This window comes from Hypanus sabinus, chromosome 13, assembly GCF_030144855.1.
Source record: "Hypanus sabinus isolate sHypSab1 chromosome 13, sHypSab1.hap1, whole genome shotgun sequence".
Lineage (NCBI taxonomy): Eukaryota > Metazoa > Chordata > Chondrichthyes > Myliobatiformes > Dasyatidae > Hypanus > Hypanus sabinus.
In genome coordinates this window covers 17,534,877-17,549,071 of record NC_082718.1, presented here as the reverse complement: position 1 = coordinate 17,549,071, position 14,195 = coordinate 17,534,877, and the positions used below count along the sequence as shown (strand labels likewise).

Sequence of the window (14,195 nt, the reverse complement as noted above, 5' to 3'; positions counted from 1 at the left end):
GCAATTCTTGACCGTAGTGATTTGTCAAAGGACATCAGGATATTCTGTGGTGGAATCTCAGAATTTTCAAACTTAAGTCTATTCACCACTCAGAGATCACTTCATTCTGTACAAAAGCCAAAGCAGCTGGGCTTTGATTCACTCTGATCCAACAAGTAGTAATTTTTATACAATGATGTTTAGTGGAATTTTGTTGACACATTAGGCTGTCGGCATAGTGTCACATGTAGCATACACAATAGCTTTTTAAAAAGAAGTAGTAAATAATACTTTGAAAAGCAATTTTTAAAAACTATGAATTTTGAAAGAAAGAATGAAACAGGATGGATTATTCTTTCAAAGAATTAACATAGGTGTAATGAAAACAAATAATTCACTTGATAGGATTTTTCTGCTAAAACTCAGCCAATGTAAATCATTGGAAAATGAGCAATCTTCCTTCTCCTGGTAGTTCAGCCAATATATACACTAGATCCCTCAAAACTACTGAATTTGTTCAAGAATATGTGAAAATAGAGATTTTTTGTTATAAGAGCTAAAACATAAATGGCAATATGCATTGTATATTGATTTCCTGATGACAGACAGCTAAATTAGAACTTAGTATTTGTGAAATAGTATTGATGTGCTTAAATACATTTTTTAAAAAGTTCTAGCACAATTGATGCTTTGCTCATTTTATAATTTTGAATTTAAGTAATTAAAAAATGAAAAGTGGCAATCCAAATAACTATGGTATATACTTTATGTAAGTTCCTACCACCTACTTCTTACATCATTTGTGTGTTGAGTCAATGGCCTCTCTAATGTCATGATTATCAGTGATGTGACAACTAGTGGTTTAGCCAAAGGCCAAAGATGCTGTTGATTCCATGATATATAAGAAATGCCCTGATTTTCACATTGAGCCATTGTGTGCAAGGAGTTACAGTAAAAAGAGGCCAAAGGACAAGTGGAACAACCACCTTAGACAGTCTCACTTGCCCCCTCCCTTTGGGATGAAGAAATAAAAATCAGGCCCAAGAACAGCTTCCGTAACCCAGTTATAAGATTATTGAATGGTCCCTGAGTTTGTTAAGATGGATTCTTGACTTGCATTGTAATTTCTCTGTAACCTAAATACTAGATGTCTCACTGAGCATAATATTTACTTAGTTTGTTAACTCTGAATAATGTGACATTAACTGAGAGGAGAGCGATATCCAAAACTAACAATTTTTTTAAACTTACATGCCAACTCAGAAATAATTCATCATTAAGCACTGATCTACATGTAATAAAAGAAACAGCAGCTTCTCATGTGTCTCCCTGTCAGTTATACGTATAGATAAGCAAGATTAAAATAACAAAAGCAAAGCAACAGGTTTGTGGCAGTTAGGTCTTGTTTTGGTTAAAACTGCAAGTTTTAGGCTTGTAGCCTTCTAACTTGTCCAACAAATGAAATAAAGAATTCAACAGAATCCATTAGGTTTAAATTGTCTTACAAATAAGCAACTATTTGAGGTAATAAATTGCCAATAAAGCAGATTGCAATATGAATTCAGACACCTAGAAAACATTTCCAACAGACAATGGTCAAAGTTAAATAAAAATACATTTATGGCAATAGAAATGATTTTTAGTTTTATCTACCTGTAATCCATTATCAGTGACTCCTGAGCATTTTGCCACTGTAAGCTCCTTTATCTTGTGATTGCTACTAAGACCTGACAAACTCTGACAAACAAAAGAAATTAAAAAATTAAAAGACAGCATTTGTATATTAACTCACAAAGAAATATTTACTTTACTCTTGAATTGAAAGAGGCATAGGTAGGGTTAGTATAAGATGAATGAACCATGAATGCTACCAAGAAATGATCTGTAGGATTTACTGCCTAGGAATAAAAACAAGCAAGATGTTGAAAAAAAATACTTTGTTCAGAAGGGTATCTGTATTGTGGCAAGTATCTTACAAAGTAATGTAGGGGCACCCTCTTGTCCAGTTTGCTAAAGGTGCCTGTAATATGAATGCAGCGTGGTAACTTGTACAAATGGAATGGTGTATATTGTTTATTCGGTTGCAGTAAGTTCAGTAATCTTTGATACAGCTATTGAAGCATGCCATGATATTTATTGCATTCCAAAATTAATTTAGATTCTAAATCAAATTTGGAAGATGAGTTGTTTGGAAGAGGGTAGATGATAATGCATCAGGAAGCTCACTGTGACACAATATTTATATCTCTGTTAGGCTTCATGCATGTAGTCCCACTAGGGGATGTGGGTTGCTAATTTCTTAATTAATTGCCCATATACAGCAATTTTAATACAAAATTCACATTTTTTTTCTGTGGGACAAAATGTATACCAAGATGCCTGGTAATTACTAGGTTTCTTGGAAATTCTCAGTGAAAACAAAATGAGAACACAAGGCCATTGACAGAGCTAAAAATATGATGAAAAACACGATGAAAGAAAATTGGTCTCATGCCACTGGTTTTCTTGCCTGCTTCTGAGAGAGTTTTTGTTCAGTTTTGACTGAAAGATTGATTTATTAAGTTTGGAGATTAATTTTGTATCTATAGAGGCTACTTTGACAAGTTTATATGTGCTGTTCACCGTTCAAGCCCTGATTTGTCAGGTGTAGTATGCATGCACATTATGTCATACTATTTTGGAACTCAGACAAGAAACTAAGATTAGCAGCAGGAATAATAACTGCCAGTTGCTACCTACCTGTGTCGATCCACAAGAGGGGACATTGTGAAAATATACTCTACTTGTAGTAATAAAATGGAACCTGTATTGTACCAGATTGCTTTGCTAATAGTGCTCATGCAACATTCTGCTGATGGACCTTACATCTGTGACAAATGACTGAAAGATAGTTATTGGAAGAATGCCAAGTACACTGACTGAGCAGGTGAAAAAAATGCACCCTGACCTTGAAATGGCGTGTAGCAGCTAACTCTTGGGTATAAAGGAGTGATTATGATGTCTGTTTTTTTCAAGACTCTTGTGCAGTGATGGTCTTTCCTTGTAGCCATTAAAATAAACATGCATATGATTGATCCACGCTGAGTTAATTGTTGTTTGTTGTAAGACATAGTGAAAAAGTACTCAGCAGAACACCTGTTCTATACACTGTGATCTACGCTATCTCTTCATGATTGCAATGCTTTCAGCATGGGGACCAGAAACATACGAGTATCAATGATTAGATTTTACTAGTAAAACTGTAAGGGACACCTGTGGCGTCAGGGACACACCAACTTTAACTGGTAAGAGTGTCAGGGACAACTCAGGCATCAAGGACGTGCTAGATCTGGTGTCAAGGACACACTGGTACCAGTAAAAAGAATAAGAATTAGTGGGATTTATGGAAACTGGGCTCAAGTTTGATCCCTACAGGGTGCTGTAATGAACAAAAGAAAGAGACAATCAGTAAGTAGGGTGAGAAAGAGAGACTAGAAATTGGTAATAATGGGCCAAGAGAAGTCCTCTCCTGTCCCAAATAAGGGGACACCAGCATGGTATATGCTTAATAATTATGGGAAGGGATCAGTGGAAGAATTACAGATAGGAAACCAAGGGGTGTATATCGACCTTGGACAACAGGAATCTTATGGCCCATGGTAGAAGAACTGCCTGACCTGGAGACAGGTTTGGAAAAAACTATTCAGAAATTTAAAATTACTGTGAGTATCGTGAACCTTGTATATTGAATTTGGAAACCTTAATGAGGGCATAGGTAACCACCAAATTCAAATTTTATGAGGTTAAATTCAGGGTTTTCAAGAACACCTTATTAGTGCAAGGCCATGACGTGCCACCATGCCAAATTGAGATTTTTATAAAAATATGTAAGATGCATTACATGCTGCCTTTCCTAAAAAAGCTAATTTGTCTAAAATTATGGAGACACACAAGGTAGAGTATATATACAGAAGAATATATACAGAACGTAGTACACAAAATGCAATAATATTCAGGTCTGCCAAGAAAGCAGGCTATGGGACCTACAATTCACATTATTGGAAATGATCTCGATCTGCATTGCATTCTGTCCTTCCTGAAGTCAGACCCAATGGAAGTTAGCATAGGAGACCAGGATTTATGTCATACCTTTCTACTTTCTCCGGATGTGCCTGTAAATTTATGTGGAAGAGTGTGTAAATTTATTGTGTAAAGTGTGAGCTTCTGTTACCTGCACTCCTAAGCGACTTGATGTGTATATACCAGAGAGCCATTAGTGATTATACTATTTCAGTAGCAGTCAACCTATTTTGTATAAGTGGCAGTTACTCACTACTCACTTATTGAGGAGTTTAGAGCATTTTTACAAGAGTGTCTTGAAAACCTCCAGAAATACTGTATATCTAGATTCTATTTAGGCCTACAACTCAGTAAGTGCCACTGTTATCTTTACTGCATGGATTACTATATCTCAGCTGGAAGTGACCATTTTATGTATCAGAAATTGGATCCCTATATTTGTAAGGAAATTGTTCAAAACACTTTTGAAATTTGGGTGGGTGATTTCTGGTATTGTGGCAGCAGTGCGACTTCCCCATGTGGTTCAGTGGACCATACAAGATTAGGAGAACAGGGAACCCCACTTATCTCTAGCAGTTTCCAGAAGCAAGGTGGCAAAGGACCTTGGACCAATGGTTAAGAATCTGCAAAGACTGCCATGACAGAAGGTCCTGGCAACAACTGGATGGAGTGGCAATTGGAAGTAAGTAAGGGCTTTCTTTTATTGCTCCCTCGTACATTAGGAGTAGAGGCAACCTTTGAATAAGAAGTTGTAGAAGGATTGTTGTTCAATGCTGATGTGGAATCTTTACTCTCCAAGGTCCCACTGCAAATTTGGGCCCTCAGTCAAATGATCCAGGGCAAGATGCTCAAAGCTAAGCTACGTAAAATGACCATCAAACAAAATGGCTCACCAACCCACATGGCCACATTAACCTCTTTCTCTGGAGGCATAAGAAGGGACTGATAGATCATATACATCAAGCATGGCATGTCCCTAGTTTATTCCAATCTGTAAATCAAATTTGTGAACAACTTATTTTACAAAATCCAAGAAAACTAGTGAAGGTGGAAGGATCTCGTACACCACCTTCCGATGGACCACCCATGCATTTACAGATGGATTTTATAGAATTACTGTCATGTGAAGAATATGAATATGTTTTGGTCATTATTGATGTTTTTCACAATAGGTCGATGCATTTCCTTGTAGAAAGAATGACACATTTACTGTAGCTGAGTATTCATTGAAGGTTTGGGATCCCTTGGAAACTGTCTAGGAACAATGGTACCCACTTTACTGGGAAGGTAATAGAAGATGTACGTAAGGTCTTACAGGTTGCCCAACATTTTCATTATAGCTACCACTCTCAGCTGGCAAGCTTGGTAGAAAGGATGAATGGAATAATTAAAAACAAGCTTAGTAAAATGTGTGAGAATCCGGGCTGAGATGGAAACAAGTATTACCTTTGGTCCTCATGGTCATTAGACCCACAGCCAACAGGACTACTGAATTGTCCCCCCTCAAAATCATAATGGGGAGGCCATTGCACCTGCTGTTTGATGCACCACTTGAAGTCAAGCAAATGAGCAGACATAATTTGGATGAAAGCATGTTGGCTTATTATGTATCCTTCACAAAAAAGTATCACCAAGTATCATCACCAGTTGAAGGAAGCACATCACTAAGTGTCACAACATAGAGTCTGGAGGTTACATGTTTGTCCAGACATTTAAGAGGAAGATTTGTTTGCAATCTTGGTTTGAAGGACCATTCCAGATACTATTGATGACTAATACAGCTATTAAGATAAGAGAGAAACTATCATAGATACACTGTTAAAAAGACTTCTGAGCCATTAAAAACATGAAACCCCTCAACATCATACTGATTACCCTACTTGTACTGGCGATGCTGGAGCTAATAGGTGTATTGGTATATATAAACAGGGCCCCTGCTCATAACCCTTTCACTTCATTCAGATATAAATATTCTGAATGATTGAACCTTCCAGCATGTTGGATTTGTAGTCATATTCCATTCCATGGTGAAGGAGGAATCCTGCTACAGGTGGTTCCCTTTAATTCCAGCAAATGGGATTCAGTGTATACATTCAGAAACACTGAAGATTAATAAATTAGGGGATCAGTATCACAACTATTGCACTCAGGGAGGTGGATGGTGGCCATCTGGAGTGCTGGCACAAGGTGGGCAACTGTTCTGCATTATGGTATAACTACTAATTTCATAATAATAGCAGTTATTCTTATATGATTTTTGTGTGAAATAACAGAACAAAGGAGAGGATAGTAAGGAAAGGAATAGGTATTCATTAAAGTGGATAGACGAAAAGAGAATCTTGGGAAGTGCTTTGTAAAGTACTTTACTCGTAGTAAAAAAATGGTATTTTTGTCCAAAACAAATAGAACCTGTATTGTACCAGAGTGCTTTGCTAATTGTGTTCAGCCAATATTATGCAAATGGACCTTGAGTATATGACAAATGACAATTACTGGAAGAAGGCCAAGTACACCGATTAAGCAGGTGAAAGGAATGCACTCTGACCTTGAACTGACATGCAGTAGCTAACACTTGGGTATAAAGGAGTGACTATGTTTTCTGTTTTTTTAAAGCTATGATTGGCTCTTATGCAGTTATGGTCTTCCCTTGCAGCAAGTCAAATAAACATGCTTATGACTGATTCACTCTGTTAATTGTTTGTTATAAGACAGTGAAAAGGTACTCAATGACATCAGGGAAACACAGCTTGCAGGAAACCATTCTTGTCATTCAGAGCTTAAAGGCAAATAATCAGCTCCCTTGGAATTTTGTACCACTGGGGTATCACATCAATGGAGGAAGGTATTTGCAAACTGTTGAAACTGGATATGCTAATGGAACAGATGCTTACACTTACCAATAGCTGTAAAACAAAACACAATTTTTTATTCCATGATCCTTCATGCTCATAATTGCAAAGACTGATAAATTATTTACCAAAGCCAGTAATCAGATATTCTATTCAGCAATGCACAAAGATGCAATGAGGTCTGCACTTCAATTGACTTCTCATTATCTGTAGCTAGTTACAAATCAGATTCCCTTGTATCATCAAAAAGATTCATTCACTTTCAATCCAACAGCATGAAAATAACATGCAACAGCAAATACGTTCACAAACTTCGAGGCCATGGTTCCTGGACACCTGCCACGTTTTGCCTTTTAGCAAACCATATTTCTCGCCTTAGAAAAGACATGGCAACTAATGGTCAAAAACGAGGAATACCATAACATGTCAACTGATCTCAATGAAGATTGCAAGAAGTATGGTACGTATTGAAAGTCATATTACAGCCAGATTATATGGTGTTCAGTATACTTTAGGTTGTTGTATGTACAATAATAGTATAAGAATAGGCTCTTTGGTCCATGATGTCTATGCCTACTATGATATTCATTTTGGGATTTGCCCTTTTTGCATCAACTACAATCTTAGGAATGATTGTAAAATATGCTTTGATGTATATACATTGCAGAATGATATAGAATAGAAGATACTTCTGAGGAGGAGAAACAACGCAATGTAATGTTGCTAGCAGTCACTCTTCGTTGTCTGGGATAGCCTCAGTACTTCAAGGTGCATTTAGTGAGCAGAATTTCACCCATCTTACTCAATGACCACCTGCATTTTATTGTAAAAATCAAATCAACCAATCATATGGCAGCAACTCAATGCATAAAAACATGCAGAGGTGGTCAAAAAGTTCAGTTGTTCAAACCAAACATCAGAAAAGGAAGATTATGTGATTTAAGTTGGTGCCAGATGGAGTGGTTTGAGTATCTGAGAGACTGCTGGTCTCCTGGGATTTTCACGTACAACAGTCTCTAAAGTTTACAGAGAATGGTGCGAGAAACAAAAAAAAATCCAGTAAGCAGCAGTTATATGGGTGAAAACAACTTGTTAATGAGAGAGGACGGAGAGAGTGGCTATTTCAAGCTGACAGGAAGGCAGCAATAACTCAAATAAACATGTGTTATAGCAGTGGTATGGAGAACATCTCTGAACCCACAACATGTCAAACCTTGAAGTGGATGGGTTACAGAAGTAAAAGACCACACTGAGTTCCACTCCTGTACTTAAGAAAGTGACAACAGAGTGTATATATCAAAAGGCATTTGCATTCCATCTTGTCAACCACAACCCTAATGCACTAACACTGAAAACAATCAAATATTCGATTAACACCCCTCCTTTCTTTGGCATTATTGTAATCAGAATCTGGATCCGGTTTAGTATTACAGGAAGTTGTCATGAAATATGTTGTTTTGCAGCAGCAGTGCATTGCAATATATAATAAAAACATAAATTACAACAAGAAGTGTATATACACTGTATATACATATAAATAACAATAACAGTGCAAAAAGAAAGGGAAAAATACTGAGATAGTGTTCATGGGTTCACAGTCCAATCGGAAATCTGATGGCTTCGGGGAAGAAGCTGTTCCTGAAACATTGAGTGTGTGTCTTCAGGCTCCTGTACCTCCTCCTTGATAGTAGCAATGAGAAGAGGGCATGTCCTGGGTGATGGGGATCCTTAATGATGGAAGCCATTAATCATGTGAAAAATCCAATTACAAGTCAGTGACTAAAAGAATGACCATGACTAAATATGAGCAGAAAGAAGTAAAAGTTATGTGATGCAAAGTAGCAGCTTACCAAACTAATGATATCAGAATCAGCTTTAATTACCCTGGCATATGTCATGAAATTTGTTAACTTTATGGCAGCAGTACAATTCAATGTATGATAATAGAGAGAAAAGAACTGTGAATTACAGTAAATATATATGTATCTTCTGCACCTCCTTCCTTATAGTAGCAATGAGATGAGGGCATTTCCTTGGTGATGGGGGCCCTTAATGATGGATGCCACTTTACTGAGGCACCACTCCTAGATACTATGGAGACTTGTGTCCATGATGGAGCTGATTAATTTTACATCTCTCTGCAGTTTACTTAGATCCTGTACAACAGCCCCCCCCATACCAGATGGTGGTGCATCCATTTAGAATGCTCTCCATGGTACCCATAGAAAATTGCAAGTGGTTTTGGTCACATGCAAAATCTCCTCAAAGTTTTCATGAAATATAGCCGCTATCTTGCCCTCTTTATGGCTGAAGCAAAATGTTGGGTCCAGGTTAGGTCCTCTGAAATATTTTTACCCAGGAACTTGAAATAGCTCACTCTCTCCACTTCTGATCCATCTACGAGGACTGGTGTGTGTTCCCACATCTTACCCTTTCTGAAGTTCATATCTATGTTTACTCTTGTGCTACTATAAATCTTTAGCTAACTTAATCCTAGTGCTTCCACATGATTGAAACACTATGCTTCAATCAAGATTTAAACAATGACTCAGATCATTTTTGACTGATAGATGTTTGATGTACATCTTCTGGGGCATCTTTGTAAGGATTGGTTTGCCAGTGGGTCAACGGCACCATCTGGCACTAACAAAATTGGGAAACGGGAATATGAAGTCAACTGAGGAAAAGTGGAAACACGTCCATGTCCTCTTTCACCATTGCTTTGTTTGTGGTCTACCCATAATTCTCTGCTATTAATAAGTGTTAAACTTTTTGCTGCCTATCAACAGAAAAAAAAAGGATGACCACTCTTTGGGTACCATGCATCCAATTCAATGTCCTACATATGATTTGTGAGCCATTTTTTTTCAGGCATTTTTTAAATTAATGGTCTGACTCTCCAAGAAAATCATTATTTTTTCAATGGATTCGGAACAAGAAGGCAGTGAGAGGGCATCTAAGGATTTGCAGCGGGAAGACATTTTGAGTTCTCAGGGGAAGAGAGAGGTCAGACTGCGCAGGTGTGTGACATCAGCCAGTTGAGCGCGAACAGTTTAAAAAGAAGGTAGCCATATCCAGCGGGCAGCGTTGGGAGCAGGCAGCAGAGTGAAAGGGCTTTGGCTCCACGGGCTTTTCGGCAGTTACGGGACAAGGCGAGGCAGTTGTTGATTGCAAAAGGAGGTAGTATGTGTGTGACGCCAGTTTTCTGTGGTCGGTGTCAGATGTGGGAGGTCCTGGAGTCCCCCGGCATCGCGGATGGCCACATCTGCACCCAGTGCATGAAGATGCAACTCCTAAGGGACCATGTTAGGGAACTGGAGCTGCAGCTCGATGACCTTCGTCTGGTCAGGGAGAGTGAGCAGGTGATAGAGAGGAGTTATAGGCAGGTGGTCACACTGGGGCCACAGGAGACAGACAAGTGGGCCACAGTCAGGAGGGGGAAAGGGAAGAGTCAGGTACTAGATAGTACCCCTCTGGCTGTACCCCTTGACAATAACTACTCCTGTTTGAGTACTGTTGGAGGGGGACAGCCTACCTGGGGAAAGCAACAGTGACTGTACCTCTGGCACAGAGTCTGGCCCTGTGGATAAGAAGGTTAGGGAAAGGAAGAGGAAGGCAGTAGTGATATGGGAACTCTATAGTCAGGGGTTCAGACAGGTGATTCTGTGGACACAGGAAAGAAACTTGGATGGTAGTTTGCCTCCCAGGTCCCAGGGTCTGGGATGTTTCTGATCACATCCAAGATATCCTGCGGTGGGAGGGAGAACAGCCAGAGGTCGTGGTACATATTGGTACCAATGACATAGGTAGGAAAAGGGAAGAGATCCTGAAAGAAGACTACAGGGAGTTAGGAAGAAAGTTGAAAAACAGGACCTCAAAGGTAGTAATCTCGGGATTACTGCCTCTGCTATGTGACAGAGAATAGGAATAGAATGAGGTGGAGGATAAATGTGTGGCTGAGGGAATGGAGCAGGGGGCAGGGATCCAGATTTCTGGATCATTGGGACCTCTTTTGGGGCGGGTATGACCTGTACAAAAAGGGCGGGTTGTACTTGAATCCCAGGGGGATCAATATCCTGGCGGGCAGGTTTGATAGAGTTGTTGGGGAGGGTTTAAACTAGTTTGGCAGGGGGGTGGGAATCAGAATGTGAGTGCAGGGATTAAGGTAGAAGGACAAAGGCATGATGCTAAGAGTTCTGAGTTGATGAGGAAGGACAGGCAGGGGACAAAACATAATTATAGCCAGTTAACGGGGTTGAAATGTGTCTATTTCAATGCTAGGAGTATTAGAAACTAGGAGGATGAACTTAGAGCATGGATTAGTACGTGGAACTACGATGTTGTGGCCGTTACTGAAACTTGGTTGGAGGAAGGGCAGGATTGGATGATGCAGGTCCCAGGGTTCAGGTGTTTTAAAAGGAATGGGATGAGAGGTAGAAAGGGGGGGAGTGGCATTGCTGGTCAGGGATAGTATCACGGCTATAGAAAGGGAGGACGCTGCAGAATGAGTGTCCACGGAGTCAGTCTGGGTGGAAGTCAGAAATAGGAAGGGATCAATCACTATGCTGGGAGTAGTCTACAGGCCACCAAATAGCCCTCGGGACACCAAGGAGCAGACAAGCAGGCAAATTTTAGAATGGTGCACAAAATACAGGGTAGTAGTTATGGGTGATTTCCAATTCCCTCATATTGGCTGGCACTTACTGAGTGCAAGGGGGGATAGATGGGGCAGAATTTGTCAGGTGTGTTCAAGAAGGATTCCTGACACAGTATGTGGACCGGCTGATGAGAGGAGAGGCTATACTGGATCTAGTTCTGGGTAAGTTCTGGTCAGGTGACAGACCTCTTGGTGGGGGAGCATTTTGGCGAGAGTGACCACAACTCCCTTAGCTTCAGCATAGCTATGGAAAGGGATAAAATCAGACAAAATGGTAACGTGCTTAACTGGGAGAAGGGCTAACTTTGAAGGGATGAGGCAGGAACTAGTGAGAGTAAATTGGAAACAGATGTTCAAAGGGGAAAGCACAGAAGTAATGTGGGAGAAGTTTAGGGACCACTTGAGCTTGGTTCAGGACAGGTTTGTCCCACTGAGGCAAGAAAAAAATGGTAGGAAAAGGGAACCATGGCTGATGAAACACGTGAGGCAATTTGTCAAGAGGAAAAAGGAAACATATATTAGATATAAGAAGCAGGAAGTAGGAGGGGCTCATGAGAAATATAGGGTATCCAGGAAGGAGCTAAAGAAAGGACTTAGGAAAGCTCGAAGGGTGCATAAGAAGGTCTTGGCATGTAGGATTAAGGAGAACCCCAAGGCGTTCTATGCATATGTGAAGAATAGGAGGATGACGAGAACGAAGGTGGGACTACTAAAGGATAAAGAGGGCAACATGTGCATGGAAGTGGAGGAGGTTGGGGAGGTCATAAATGAATATTTTGCTTCAGTATTCACAAGTGAAAAGGATCTTGATCAGGACGAGGTCAAAGTAGAGCGGGCCTGTGTGCTGGACAATGTGTAGATTAAGGAAGAAGAAGTGCTGGATCTTCTTAAAAACATTAAGATTGATAAATCCCCAGGGCCAGATATGATACACCCCAGGTTGTTGTGGGAATTGAGAGAAGAGATCGCAGGAGCATTAGCTATGATCTTTAAATCCTCTTTGGCTGCAGGGGAAGTGCCGGAGGACTGGAGAATGGCAAATGTAGCTCCCTTGTTTAAAAAAAGTAATAGGGAGAAACCTGGGAACTGTAGACTGGTGAGTCTTACATCGGTGGTATGCAAACTTCTGTAAAGGATTCTTAAGAATAGGATCTAAGAGCATTTGGAGAAGTACAGTCTACTCATGGATAGTCAACATGGCTTTGTGAAGGGAAGATCATGTCTCATGAGCCTGATTGAGTTTTTTAAAGAGGTAACAAAGGAAATTGACGAGGGTAGGGCAGTGGATGTGGTCTACGTGGACTTTAGCAAAGCATTTGACAAGGTCCCTCATGAGAGGCTCATCCAGAAATTCATAAGGCATGGGATAAGTGGAACCTTGGCTGTTTGGAAAAAAACTTGGCTTAAAGGAAGAAAGCAGAGGATAGTTGTGGAAGGAAAGTATTCTGCCTGGAGGTCGGTGACTAGTGGAGTGCCGCAGGGATCTGTCCTGGGACCCCTGCCATTTGTGATTTTTATAAATGACCTGGATGTAGAGGTGGAAGGATGGTTGAGTAGGTTTGTGGATTACATGAAGATTGGAGGAGTTGTGGATGGAGCTGTAGGTTGTCGAAGGTTACAAGAAGATATAGACAGGCTGCAGAGTTGGGCAGAAAGATGGCAGATGGAGTTCAATCCAGATAAGTGTGAGGTGATGCATTTTGGAAGGACAAACCAGAAGACTGAGTACAGGATTAATGGTCAGTTACTTAAGAGTATGGATGAACAAAGGGAAGTTGGGGTTCAAATCCATACATCCCTCAAGGTCGCTGCACAGGTTGATAGGTTAGTTAAGAAGGCCTATGGGATGCCAGGCTTCATTAATGGGGGATTGAGTTCAAGAGTAGAGAGGTCATGTTGCAACTCTACAAATCTCTGGTGAGACCGCACAGAGTATTGTGTTCAATTCTGGTCACCTCATTATAGGAAGGATGTGGAAGCTATGGAGAGGGTGCAGAGGAGATTTACCAGGATATTGCCTGGTTTGGAGAACAAGTCATATGAAGCAAGGTTAGCAGAGCTGGGGCTTTTCTCTTTGGAGCGTAGAAGAATGAGAGGGGTCTTGATAGAGGTCTACAAGATTATGAGAGGCATAGATAGGGTGGATAGTCAGTATCTGTTTCCCAGGGCACCAATAGCAAAAACCAGAGGGCTAATGTACAAAATTAAGGGAGGGAAGTTTAGGGGAGACATCAGGGGTAAGTTTTTTAAACAGAGGGTTGTGAGTGCCTAGAATGATTTGCAAGGGATGGTGGTGGAGGCTAAAACTTTAAGGGTATTTAAGAGTCTCTTGGACAGGCACATGGATGAAAGGAAAATGGAGGGTTATAGAGTAGTGTGGGTTTAGTACTTTTTTGTAAAGATTGTAAAGATTTTTAAAGGCGCAACATGGAGGGCTGAAGGGCCTGTACTGTGCTGTAGTGTTCTATGGTTCTATGGATTGTAAAGGTAACTAACGTCATGCCATTCATGCTTCAGATTCATCCCGGTCACAAAGATTGGATGGAATATTTGCCATTATATTGTGCATCATGTGCTACAGCTCCAGAAGTATTTTCTTATCAGAGCCTCCCAGATATATATTTGTCATCACTGTTGGACAGATATGGGTG

The 14,195-nt window shown here is 40.2% G+C and overlaps 1 protein-coding gene across 3 annotated transcripts in view; it reads right to left on the bottom strand.

Moving 5' to 3' along the window:
• The window catches only part of fbxl13 (F-box and leucine-rich repeat protein 13), a 181,690-nt gene that overhangs the window by 21,696 nt on the left and 145,799 nt on the right, over positions 1-14,195 (bottom strand). For all 3 annotated transcript variants that reach the window (XM_059987209.1, XM_059987207.1, XM_059987208.1), the window contains one exon: positions 1,633-1,716. In XM_059987209.1, coding sequence (XP_059843192.1) covers positions 1,633-1,716 — 84 coding nt within the window. The remainder of the gene's footprint in view (positions 1-1,632; positions 1,717-14,195) is intronic.